We start from the raw sequence: 12,921 nt of genomic DNA, 5'->3' as shown, positions 1-12,921 counted from the left end.
ACCTTGCTCTGTGTAGCAATAATATGCTTATTCAGGCTGCTATTATTAAAACAAGGAATAAACCCAAGCATAATTATGCACGTAAATCACAATTATTATGCACTATAATTCTAATCCTACTAATGCTGATACCCCCTTGGCTGTTGCTCAGAGAATATTTGCAGTTGTGGAGGGAAAAAAAACTAGACACCCATAAGTATGTGGTAGTCAGCAAGAAATCTAGTAAGGAATTCAGAAAGAACTTCTTTAGAACATGGAACAATACAGCGCAGAACAGACCCTTCGGCCCTCGATGTTGCGCCGACCTGTGAACTAATCTAAGCTCCTCCCCCTACACTATCCTATCATTATCCATATCTTCGCCCAGAAAAAGATGTGAATGTGGAACTTGCAATTACAGACAGTGGTAGAAGCAAATATCATGAATGGACTTAAACCAAAGCTCGTTTTGGAGAATGGAATTGAAGGTAATACTGTTACATAAGAAAAAGTAGGATGTGGACCATATGAGCTTTAACATTGGCAGGGACTGGTTTGCCTGAATAGCCTATTCTGTATACACAGTGTGACCATAGGTAATGTCCACGAATCCCACTTCAGCTGGGGCTCTAGTGAATCATTTGTGCATTGAGTCTTTATATTTATGCTTTTTGATGCTTTGTTTCTGTCAGATGAACACCTAATACAAAGAATTAACTTCGATGGGAACAATGAGGTGTCCACCTCATATGACAGTGGCAGGATCTCACTAGATGCTGAAAGTCACTTGATATCTAACCTGTGAGTATACCTTGAAAGTCTGTCCTTAATACATGCAATGCCAGTTTATCACTGACAATGGTTTAATGATATTGTTTTGATAGGAATGCCTAATTAGCATTGAGGAGCTAAACGACTGTTATTCAAATGCTAGCAGATACAAGTCCACAGGAATCATTTCATTTGGGCTAATATAATGGGATGCAATTTCAGGAACAAACTTTAACATGAATGTCCTTCCTCAACTGGGGAGATGATAGCCTAGTGCTATTATCGCTGGACTGTTGATCCAGAGACCCAGGTAATGTTCTGGGGACGCAAGTTTGAATCCCAGTCTGGCAAATGATGGAATTTGAATGCAATAAAAATAATCTGGAATTAACAGTCTAATGATGACCATAACTCCATTGTCACTTGTTGGAAAAACCCATCTGGTGCACTGATGTCCTTTAGAGAAGGAAATTGCTGTCCTTACCTGGTCTTGTTTGCCTGCGACTGCAGATCCACAGCAAAGTGGTTGATTCTTAACTGCTTTCTGCGCAATTAGGGATGGGCAGTAAATTCTAGCCTAGCCACAGATGCCTCCATTCTGTTAATGAATTTTTAAAAAAAACTTGTTTAGCTCAGTCATTAAGTAATTTATTTCAAATGAATTTTGTCTCCTATTATCATAGCGTAATTTCAATGTCATTAACATCTTTAGAACTTGTTTTTATGTAAAACCCGAATCACACTTTCCATGTCAAAATGTGACATTTTCTTATGTGATGCTTAAATTATGACAAGAAAGTGACCACTGGGACCTCCTTGTCAAATTAATGCTCTGAGCTCAGAATATTCCTCTTTGATACTGATAGAGTTTGGAAGGACTGTGATTGATTTTTAATTTGTTGCCCTGATAAATCATCTGACTTCCAAAATTCAGTGCAAATCATTTTTTGTGGTTTCTGTAACCAGCAGCTGTCCTATAATGACAACATTTTATCTACATGGCAAACTAAAATGCTGCTGATCCCAAGACTTATAATTCTAATATTACTTACCTTTTTATTTGTCAAGCAGGTTTGATATGAAAATGTCCTGCATCCGCAGTTACAGGAAAATTTTTATGTGCCCATTAAGATTTGTCAAGCAGTCATTGGTATGGTTTCACTTTTCCCTTTTCTTCTTCAGAACAGAGATCATTGATGGGAGCAAACAACCCCGAGCAGAGGCACCAATCCTAGACCAGATTAATGATAATTGTCGGATCATCAGACCTCCTCAAGGCATCGCACGATCAGTAATGACCAGAAGAATTGGTAAAATCCACAACTATACATCCTGTTATGCCCAGTAAAAATCTCATGACTTTGCTGTTGGCCATTCCCCCTAACAGTTCTAATGTTGATTGCGGCTGTGTGGTGTAAAGTTCTGGATACCTACTGTATCTGTTGAAGGACTCCTATATTTATTGAACTTAAAACCATTTCAACTGTCAGTGGAAACTACAATCCCATTAGACGAGCTCACTAGCTTCTCCCTATGTCTCCATTGTCATAACTCTAACGGAGGATCTGCAGAAACCCCTCATGGCTCTCCATACCCTATGATGTAGAAGTCTGCACCTTTGATAATAGACCAATGCAATGTTCCGTTAAGAGTTTAGGATGTCCTGCAGAAATTCTGTACATGCATCTCAACTTGAAAGGACAACTTGCTTAATTATTGTTGGTTACGACTCAGTAGGGCAGCGTTCTTACCGCTGACTTGGAAAGCTGTGGGTTTAAATCCTGTGCTGAGTTTGATTAAGCACACATTCTTCCTTCGCTGAAAGTGATGATATACGACAGTTTTTAATGGACCAAAATAAAGTCCAAGGTTTCTGTTTAAACACTGGGCTCTGCAATGTTTAACTTAGGCAGGTCAAAACTCATTTCACAGGAAAAATGGTCTGTTAATGAAGTGAGCCATTATACAGAGTACAAGGAAATATAATAACTCGCACAACTGTTCAGAACTAAGTCGGTGAGGCCAAAGCATAGAGCCATAGTTAGAAGATAATGATTAGTATGTCTAGTAGGGAATTCAAAGTAAACATCCTTGCCCTGAGAATGTGGGATTTTATTACCACAGGGAGTAGTTGAGACAAACAAAGTGAATATATTTAAAGAGAAGCTCGATAAGCACATGAGGGAGAGAGGAATAGAAAGATTTACTGACAGGTTTAGATGAAGATATATAAGGGAAGTCTCATGTGGAATATAAACAAGAATCTATTGTGCCAAGTGACGTTTCAGTGCTGGAAATGTGTTGTATTTATAATACACTGTAATTGCAATAACCACCATGTGGCTTTTCACATCATACTAAATTTTTAGTCTGTTGTGTCCTTTTTAAATACTATTGTGATGATTTTATAATTCAGGTTCGACTCCAGTAACATTAATTTATATTCTTACGTTTCAACAGCTTTCACTGATCCTCCACAACAATGTCTCTTCCCATTCTGGTGCAGTTATACAGCCCATGCCCTCTGCTTGGTCCTCTTCTCTGGATGCTTCACTGTATCCATATGGATTGGCATTAACTTCACTTCCAGGGTTGCCCTCATGTGGCTCATCTCAGGAATCTTCAGTGTTCTCTCTTCATTCTTCCTCCTGGAACCCCTGAAGGCAGGTTCTGACACAAAAGAGTGCCATGACTCAAGTCTCGACCTTTCTAGATTCTTTTGGAAATGTAGCTGGTTGTATGTCTGCATGGCTAATAGTATTAGAACTGGTACGTTACCTTCATCGAAGGTGTGCCAAGAACTTTGTTGTGTAAAGGAGCATTAAGTCACACTGCCGGCTGAATTGCACCACAGATCATGCGCAGATCTGATGAAGTTTCCAGCCTCTGATGTTTTGCAGTAGTGTCATATGATACAAATAATGTCATATAAGGATCACATAACTTCAGAGTCTTATCCATGATCCAGCAGGGGGTTGTGGGAAAACCAGGATGGACATTAATTTTTTTCAGCCTGCATTCAATTAGCCTAGACAGTAAAGATGTCTATATGTGACCATCTGATCAGTAAATAATGTTGTACTGTGGGAAAGCCTTTAATACAGGAATGACTTGTATTAATATCGCATCTCTGAATGCCTGAAAGATTGTTGGAATCAGACTCATTAGTAACTTTAAAAGGGAATTGGATAAAGAATAAGATAAAGATTAGGAATTTTCTAATGAATTGTTTGCTGTCTGTATATAAGGGATTGCCATTGACTCTGGATCACTACAAGTTCTGTTTATCTAAACTTAAACTTTTCTGATCTTAACATTTAACACTAAATGTTTAATCTCTACTGTTGTATGTGATCACATATTGTCTTAAATACGGTTGTTCCACATTAAATGACAATGCCTGTTCTCTGATCTTGTGACTCAGGTTCTGACTGAAGCACTTTACTTTGCGGTGGTTGCTAAGCGCATCCATCCAGATGAAGATGACAATTTAGTAGCAAAGCCAAGAGTTGAACAGACTTCAGAAAAAATCAGCAAAGTACGGCCTCCTCAAGGATATGGCCTTCTTCAGGCTAAGGAGGAGGCCAGGAAGGTTCAGATCCTCCACAGAATGCTCAAGGTACAAATGGAAAACTCCCATCAATTCAGAGCACAAAACACAAAATGAACACAGAACACAAAATGAAATGAGGATAATAGAATACTCTGTAATTCGGTTAGTATGTGGAAAGAGCAAATTGACAACTGGTGAAACAATTCTCACTCAAATTGAGATTATTTCAGTTTGACATGTTGACATATTTTCAGTACTTTTTATTTGGTTTTACTTCAGAAGTCCCAGTAAATGTGTTTTCATGGTGAAATGTTTACTCTTTGATAAATCAAGAGGAAAATGACTTTGTGTTTCACTTCAATTATCGCTGAGGTAAATATGTAGTTTTCCTGAGGCACAGACCAGGCACTGCCTTTTGCTTGATCCTGGACACAACTTTTAAATTCCTAGCAGTAGCCAAAACAAATACTGAGAGAAAAAAAAATGATAAAAGTAATTTTTTTTTCAGTGAATCGTGGCTGACATTAGTATTTTTCCAGTTCAGAGGCCAGCTGTTAAATGCAGCTGATCCATCAGTGTCAAAGCAACAGAGATACCAATGTACTGAGGCCAAATACATTGCTAGTTTGGGCTCCTAGTATTTCTCAGTCCTTGACTAACAATGTGACCATAAGATTAATTAATCCACCATTTATAATGCGCATCTATCAGCTGCCTCCCTATACAATATAGTTTTCAATTCTGTCTGGATGATTGACCAGCAACTGAAGTTGATCTTGCAAGTCACTAAAAAGAGTTAAAAAGGAAAACTTCCCCAAAAAAGTACATTTTTAAATATGTCTAGAATTCTCTTCTTAGGTTAAAAATTAAAGTACACCATCATATACAGCATGGAATTTATAGTTGTGACAAAATGTGATCTAAATTTTAAATCCCCAACATAAATGATATGTAGGTAATGGAGCAAAAACAGAAGTTGCTGGAAAAACTCAGCAGGCTTGGCAGCATCTGTGAAGAAAAAAATTAGAGTTAACATTTCAGGTCCGGTGACCCTTCCTGAGAACTCTTGAGGCACGCTGAAACAATGGGTCTTCCCGAACAGTTCTGTTTGTGGAGTTTCGGAAGGAGGTAGAAGCAAGTTGTGCGGGGCTGGGGGACTATCAGCTTGGAAGCAGTGGGGTGGGGAATCATTGGATGAAATGAGATCGCTTACCATAGCAGATACAGTGACCTGATGTGCTATGGTAGGGTCATAGTCCGGGGCAAGATAGGAGCAGGTGTTTGAGAGCTGGCACTCAGCTTCTGCAACTTAGACGTCAGTATGCCAGACTACTGCAGCCACCACCCTTTTTGGCAGGCTTAATAACAAAGTCAGGATTAGATCTAAGTGCATGGAGTGCAGTCAGTTTGGAGGGAGATAGATTGGATTTGGTGAGGGCAACAGAGAAATTGAGGCGACTAATGTCACGTTGACAGTTCTCAATGAACAGATCGAATGCAGGTAAAAGGCCGGAGGGAGGGGTCCAGGTGGAGGGAGAGTGTTGGATCTGGGCAAAGGGGTCTGTGGGATGGGGAAGGGACTTCTTGTCCAAAGCAATGGGCACGGAGGCAAAGACGGCAGAAGAGTCCAACATCATGTCGTGCCTGAAATTTGTTAAGGTGGGGACACAGAGGAGTAAAGCTGAGGCCTTTACTGAGTACAGAATGTTCAACATCAAGAGAACGGAAAGTTAGGAGGTATGGTTAATACCTGACAGGAGGTGTGGTTGGGAGAGGGGATAGAGTCAGAGGGAACAGGGGGAAGAGGAAGGTTCCAGAAGGCCATGAGTGTCTTTGAGTTATTGCATCTTGTGGGCCTTGATGCCTGAAAGGAAAAGAAAAGGTTTATTATTAGCGCGACGAATGAATCGGACGATGAAGTGGAACTGCGGAGTGGTGCAGCCCTGAGCCACTGTGTTGCGATGCTGTTGGAGAAAAAGGTCAAGAGTGTTCATGTAACACTGCATGGCACTGAGTGTGCATCTCAGGGTGCGGTGAGAGCAGCTGTCTGTGGAACATTGAACATCACAGAGATACCTGTGATCCTGGGAGCATTCAAAACATGAGGGATGAAACTTCACTTGGAATCCACGTGGGGTCAGTCTGAGCTGGAGGCAATCGCTGAGGAATGTGATATGGCTGTGGAAACAAATTTTAGCAAATACTTGGTCAAATACCAGGAGTGATAGCGAAATTGATGTTGGTGTGCAAGAAGAAAGATGGGAATGGAAATCCCATCAGAGAGAGGAGCTGAACTTCTTCAAGGTGGGCGTGCCTAGAAGAGATGTGGAAGTGAATTAGATACTAAATAAAAACTGAAAGAGCTGCGGATGCTGTTAATCACGAACAAAAACATGAGTTGCTGGAAAAGCTCAGTAGGTCAGGCAGCATGTGTGAAGAAAAATATCAGAGTTAACGTTTCGGGTCCAGTGACCCTTCTGTGTTCTGAGGAAAGATCACTGGACCTGAAATGCTAACTCTGATTTTTTTTCTTCACTGATGCTGCCAGACCTGCTGAGCTTTTCCAGCAACTTTGTTTTTGTTCCTGATTTACAGCGTCCGCAGTTCTTTCGGTCTTTATGTAGATAATGGAGCATGTTTTGCTGAGAACATAAAAAAAGGTAAAATTGTCTGCCTTAGTTATGTGAGCAACTTCTTTTATTCGATTTTATTTTAAACATATTTTTAATTTTAAACCACTTGTAGGATAAGTAAATGACTTGGGGTTTCATGAAATTCAGCAGTCAAACCACAGATTACTGCTTCCTTAATCATTTTCTCAACAGGCCCTCTCCATCTTCACACGATCTTACTTCCAGCCCACTGCGATATCCTGCCTATTCCTCACTTATTGCTGTAACTATCGTGTTCCTACCCCACTCAGCCCTGTAACTAATCCCTCTCTCACTTTCTTTCCTGATCTGGTCTAGCACTAGTATGGCTACAACATCATAGGGACGTTGAATAATCCTCCTTTTCCCGTCATTATTAATGAGCTGCTTCATTCTTCATAAACAAGAGAGCTTTTTGCATGAATAATAGCCAGTACTGTGTGCTACTTTATCTTTCCTGGGGTATGAGAATAGCATTTCACTTGTGCATCAGATACAAGGTGCTCATGTAGTGGGCAATTTTTCAGAAACCCTGCTTTAAGAACAAAGGCCCTTCACTAATTCAACTCATTGATTTAACAGTGGCGTTTGAGAGAGAGAATATGCATTGTCCAGAAAACTGACAGTATGGATACACGAGCATCAGCTAACCACCAAGAGATACGAACAGTTTTCACTTGCCTCTACATACGGACAAAGAGGAACATGAATTCGCCTGGGACAACACATCCATAATCGCACAAGCCAAACAAAGACACGCCAGAGAATTCTTGGTGGCCTGGTATTCTAACTGGAACTCCATCAACAAACCCATTGAATTAGATCCTGTGTACAAACCACTGAGAAACCAAACTGGAAGTGGTACCAAACACCCCAACAAACTGAGGCAAGCAAATAACAAGCAGGACAGAACACCAACGCTTTAATGGAGGCGTTCTGACAACGTTGCCTAGCAGGGTAGTAAAACATTTGCAACCAAGCCCACCGACTCAGCGAGCATGTCTACAACCTGATTGTTCAGATGGTTGTGAATCTTTTGGGATAACGTACCTATAGCAAAGTGGTATATGGAATATATATCCAGACTTTGGATACTATCCTGTTAAAAATGTGAGCATACAAAGAATAAAAGTACAAACATGGATGATTATTTTAACAGAACATTCAGATTTTCCAGTTCAGACTCTCACTTTAAAAGTCAGTCAGATGATTGCTGTCACCCCAGACAGATACCCATATCGTCAACTCTGTTTTCTTTTGTGGTGTCTTAACTTTTTAAAAATTCAGTCTTGCATTAATGTTAAACAGAGCTGACAGAGTTGTCATCTCTTCTGTTTCAGAACTTCATCATCTACATGTTGTTTCTGCTTGTGGTCCTGTTGATTAATTATGGAGATTCATTCAGAGATGCGCAGAGCAGACTTCTGCATAGTTCAATAAGACAAGGCCTGTTAGGGCCCAGAAAGGGGGTTGAATTCCAGAAAATCAAGAGGTAAGATAACTATCAGATTTATCAGAATAGGTACTATTCATTGAAAATCGCACATGCTACTCTCCCACCTCCTGTTACTCGCTTCATATTGTAAATGTTGTAAATATATTTCTCCATTAAAAGAATTAAATTCAATTTATATAAGACTACCACGTTTTCAATCTGAGTATTGTTGAATTGCAAGGAATGTGACAGCCTAAATCGCACATAGCAAACTCCGTTGATCAGCAATGTAATCATCACCATGTAATGATCTAATGACCTAATCAGTGGAGAAAAGAATCAACATTGAGACCAGTATTTTTTGGAATCCTATTTCTGAAGCAGTCATATTGGACTTGAAACATTAATTCTGTTTCTGTCTCCACAGATTCTGCCAGACTTGCTGAATTTCTGCAAAACTTTGGTTCTTATTTCAGAATTTCAGACCATCAGCATCTGCAGCTCTTTGCTTTCATTCAATTATTTCAGTGACTTGGCTAAGTTATGACCATTTCCCTGTCCTGAAGGCATTTTGCCAGTGTCAGGACACCTCTTGAGGGCACCTATGTGGAGATACCTACCGTCTCCCTTCAGCCTGAGCAGCTTAAGGGGTGCTGTCACTGAGTTGGCACCTCTCAATTCTGAGTAGCAGATTGCGGACTTTAATTGGATGGCAGTCTGCACAGTGGCTGACATGGGTAAAACCCTGCCCTGCCCTGTGTCCTGCCATCAGCCTTTACAGGCATGGGACCACTTTTGGATCTGGTGAAGGTGCTTCCTAGTTTCTGGTGAAATTCAACCCAGTCTTTTGGGACACAGCCTAATCCTGGTGGTTTTCTACATAATGTTGGGATCCCAGGCAAGCCACTTGGTGAGATACTGAACACTGGCCAAGGACTGGTCAACGGACCTCTTCACAGCCACTAACAAGTCACAGAGAAACTTGTTTTTTTTATTATTCACTTGTGGACATTGGCATTTATTACCCATCACAAGTTGCTCTTGATATGGATAAGAAAAGCTTAATGTCATCTCACAAAGTCTTTCAGTGACACTGCTAACCAAGTCCTGAAGGACATAGTTGTAAAACCAACTCTGCAACAGTTAGCGAGAGAGCCAACAAGAAGTAGAATGTACTTGACTTAGTTCATTTTTTGGCAAAGAGTTTAAAGAATAGATTTTTTAAATATATGAGATCCACAAATAGTTTATGGAATTGTACTGTCACTAGAAAGATAAAAGGTTTGATGTGTTTGGAGTACAGTTTAGCTGATTCTGTTGTTTATCGCCTGTTAAAAATGATGGCTTTGAGATTAATTAACATAATAGATGCATGGATAATGCTGGAAGGTGGGCTTGAGGTACATTAGATCAATCATGATTGAATTAAATGACAAAATATTCTCCATGGGCTGAAAGACCGAGATCTTGTGTTTTTAAATCTTGCTCAAGCACAAGAAAGAGATTTCCATTGTTGCGACCTCAAATGTCTTATATATATGCTTTCTATTGAAGTCCATCTAAAGCAATGCTCTCTTTCAGATCGGAGGAGCTTTGGAAATGGATGGCAGAGGTGCTCCTACCGTACCTATATAACAATGGAAGTAGGACACTTTTGGGATGTCCACGAATACGCCAAATCCGTTCAAAAATAAACAATGGTAAAATAAAACTTGTATTTCTAAAGTGCCTTGTACAACCTCAATGTCTCAGTGGTGAACACCCTTTTGAAGTACTTTTAGATATGCTTTCACTGTTGAAGGTAAAAAAAAACACAGTAACCGATTTACACGTAATAATCTCCAACTATCAACACTATGACACTGACTGGATCATCTGTTTTTGGTGACATTGATCACGGTTCAGCTCAGAAAGTATGGAGAGCTCCCAAGCTCTTCTAGAAAGTAGTGCAATAGAATGTTTTGCACCCACCAAAATTACAGAGAGTGAATAACTTTAGTGTCTTCTGAAAGGTGTAATTTCTGGTAATACAGCACTCGAGTCTTGACCTTGAATATGTGCCTGGTTTCTACAGACTTGAACTTTTGACACAGCTGCAAGTGTGACCAATTTCACACCAAGGGCTCAATAAATTCATATGTATTTGACAGTTGTAGCTTAGATTGCCAGAGGAAATAGACTGCATTCATTATGTTGAAGAATGAACTTTAAAATCAGAAGTTCACACCAGCTCATAAGTTTCAATTTGCAGACTGGCCAGTCTGGATATATTGAGTTACCACTTGATTAAAATGTCAGTGTGTAATAGAACATCTCTAAAGGCTCATACTTTTTGATATAATGTGACAAAATGAGTAATCACAATAGAGCTTTTTCAATAGAGCCATGGATCATACAGCATGGAAAGAGACCCTTTGATCCAACTAGTACATGTTGCCGTGTTCCCAAACCAACTAGCCCCAGTTGTCTGCGTTTGGCCCATATTCCTCCAAACCTCTCCTATTCATGAACTTATCCAAATGTCTTTTAAACACTGCAACTGCACCTGCATCCACCAATTCCACACACTAACCTCTTTGTGTAAAAAGCTTGCTTCTCATGTCTTTTTTAAAATCTTTCCCTCTTGCCTTAAAAATATGCCCCGTAATTTTGAACTCCCCCACCCTAGGGGCAAAACTCTTGCTGTTCACCTTACCTGTGTCCCTCAGGATTTCATCAAATTCTATAAGGTCACCCCTCAAACACGTATACTCCGGTCAAAAAAGTCCCAGTGTATCTTTATAACTCAAACCTACCGTCTGGTGAATCTTTTCTGAACCCCCTCCGATTTAATAAGATGCTTCCTACAGCAGGGTGACCAGAACTGTACACAGTTCTCCAGAACAGGCACCACTAATGTCCTGTACAACCTCAACTTGATGTCCCAACTCCTATACTCAAAGGTCTGAGCAATGAAGGCTAACATGCTAAATGCCTTCTTAATCATCCTTTCTACATATGATGTGAATTTCAAAGAATGATGTACCTAAAATACCTGGGTCTCACTGTTCTACAACATTACTCAGGGCCCTACAATTAATTTTATAAGTCCTGCCCATGATTGACTTACCAAAATGCAACACCTTGCATTTATCCAAATTAAACTCCATCTGCCTGCTTTATACTCCAGTGAACTCACTCATCACAGGATAAGAACCTACATATGACATAAATGATTCTAATTCTTGTGAACCATTCCCAGCTGAGTGCACTTTCTAATCTGTCATGCTTATGCCCAACCAGTTCAATGTCTTCAGCAACTTTCATCGTTACCAATAACTACACAGTGCCTACAGGACACCATGCTTCACGATAACAGTGACCTTGAGGCTGGCTGGAAGAGTCCAGTTACAAATCTGAGTGATACATGGTCATACTCATCACCTGATCTACCAGGGTAAGGAACATGTTCTGGTTATTGACCTGAGAGATGTGTTCTGTGTATTCCTTGTAATTATCACTGATGCAGGAGTGTGGACACTGCTCCCAAGCTAAGGAAATGACAAGTCAACCCAGGCTTTTTTCCCCATCTAGTAACCAGCCTAAACCTTGTGTCGGAAAGATTACGCAAGTAGCTGAAGACAGAATCAGGCTTAGCTCTAAGTACCTTCCCCACAGAGGTGGTAAAGCTCCCACACCTCCACACTAGGCCCACACAAGAATAATGGCCAGCAAACCTGCTCAGATGATGGTTCAGTGATCTCACTGATGAACTTGAACTCTCCACATGTTGCCTAATCTGCTGTGTATTTCCAGCATTTTCAGTTTCTTGGATTCTGGAACTGCCTAAACGTTTTCTCAATAACTCATCATCCACAAGTCTTTTCCTAGTCTTGTTTATTGCAAATCTGGAGAATACTGAAATCAATTTGGTGTATAGGGAACTCCTGTTTATTGACTAGAATATTAATTTAACAATGCTACTGATAATATTTCTTCCATGATTAATCTCAATCGATGGTGTGTAGAACTTAACAGCATCGAAACAGATCATTCTATCCGACAGGTCCATTGTTGCGTGAATCCTCCACATTAAACTTCTCCCAACCTGACTTCTTATCTTCCTTTTCTCCATTGTGCACATTTAAATGTGTCTACACTATTGGCCTCAACTTCTCTTTGTGCTAGTGAGTTCCACATTCTCACCACACTCTGTGTAAGAGACATCTCCTGAATTCCTTAACTAGATTTACAAGTGACCATCTTATAATTACGTCCTCAAGGTTAGAACTGCTCCTTGCATCTTCTCCACCTTTATGCTATTAAATTTTTTTCTTGTTTAAAAGATCTCTACTAGGTAGTTATGAAATGCTTTTTGGTTTCCACGACATTTCCCTTCATAAATTAAAGCAAAAAAGCACTGGGAGTGCAGCGCTGAATAAAACCAAGGAGGTGGTCCTAGGTTTTACTCCCAGTATTGACTGAATTTGCTGAGGTGAACATGAGGATCATTTTCAATTCTACAATTGGCTATCTTTCTGTTGGAGAACAGG

The 12,921-nt window shown here is 40.1% G+C and overlaps 1 protein-coding gene across 3 annotated transcripts in view; it reads left to right on the top strand.

Moving 5' to 3' along the window:
* Positions 1–12,921, top strand: part of pkd1a (polycystic kidney disease 1a) — a 179,607-nt gene that overhangs the window by 146,325 nt on the left and 20,361 nt on the right. For 2 of the 3 annotated variants that reach the window (XM_048551749.2, XM_048551750.2), the window contains 7 exons: positions 672–780; positions 1,933–2,060; positions 3,211–3,413; positions 4,175–4,369; positions 8,295–8,446; positions 9,971–10,089; positions 11,672–11,825. In XM_048551749.2, the coding sequence (XP_048407706.2) occupies positions 672–780; positions 1,933–2,060; positions 3,211–3,413; positions 4,175–4,369; positions 8,295–8,446; positions 9,971–10,089; positions 11,672–11,825 (1,060 nt within the window). Of the gene's footprint in view, positions 1–671; positions 781–1,932; positions 2,061–3,210; positions 3,414–4,174; positions 4,370–7,536; positions 8,062–8,294; positions 8,447–9,970; positions 10,090–11,671; positions 11,826–12,921 lie in introns of those variants that run through there. The other variant, XM_048551751.2, reaches the window with a different exon arrangement.

The sequence above is a fragment of the Stegostoma tigrinum genome, chromosome 23, assembly GCF_030684315.1.
Source record: "Stegostoma tigrinum isolate sSteTig4 chromosome 23, sSteTig4.hap1, whole genome shotgun sequence".
Lineage (NCBI taxonomy): Eukaryota > Metazoa > Chordata > Chondrichthyes > Orectolobiformes > Stegostomatidae > Stegostoma > Stegostoma tigrinum.
This window is presented reverse-complemented; position numbering and strand designations above follow the sequence as displayed.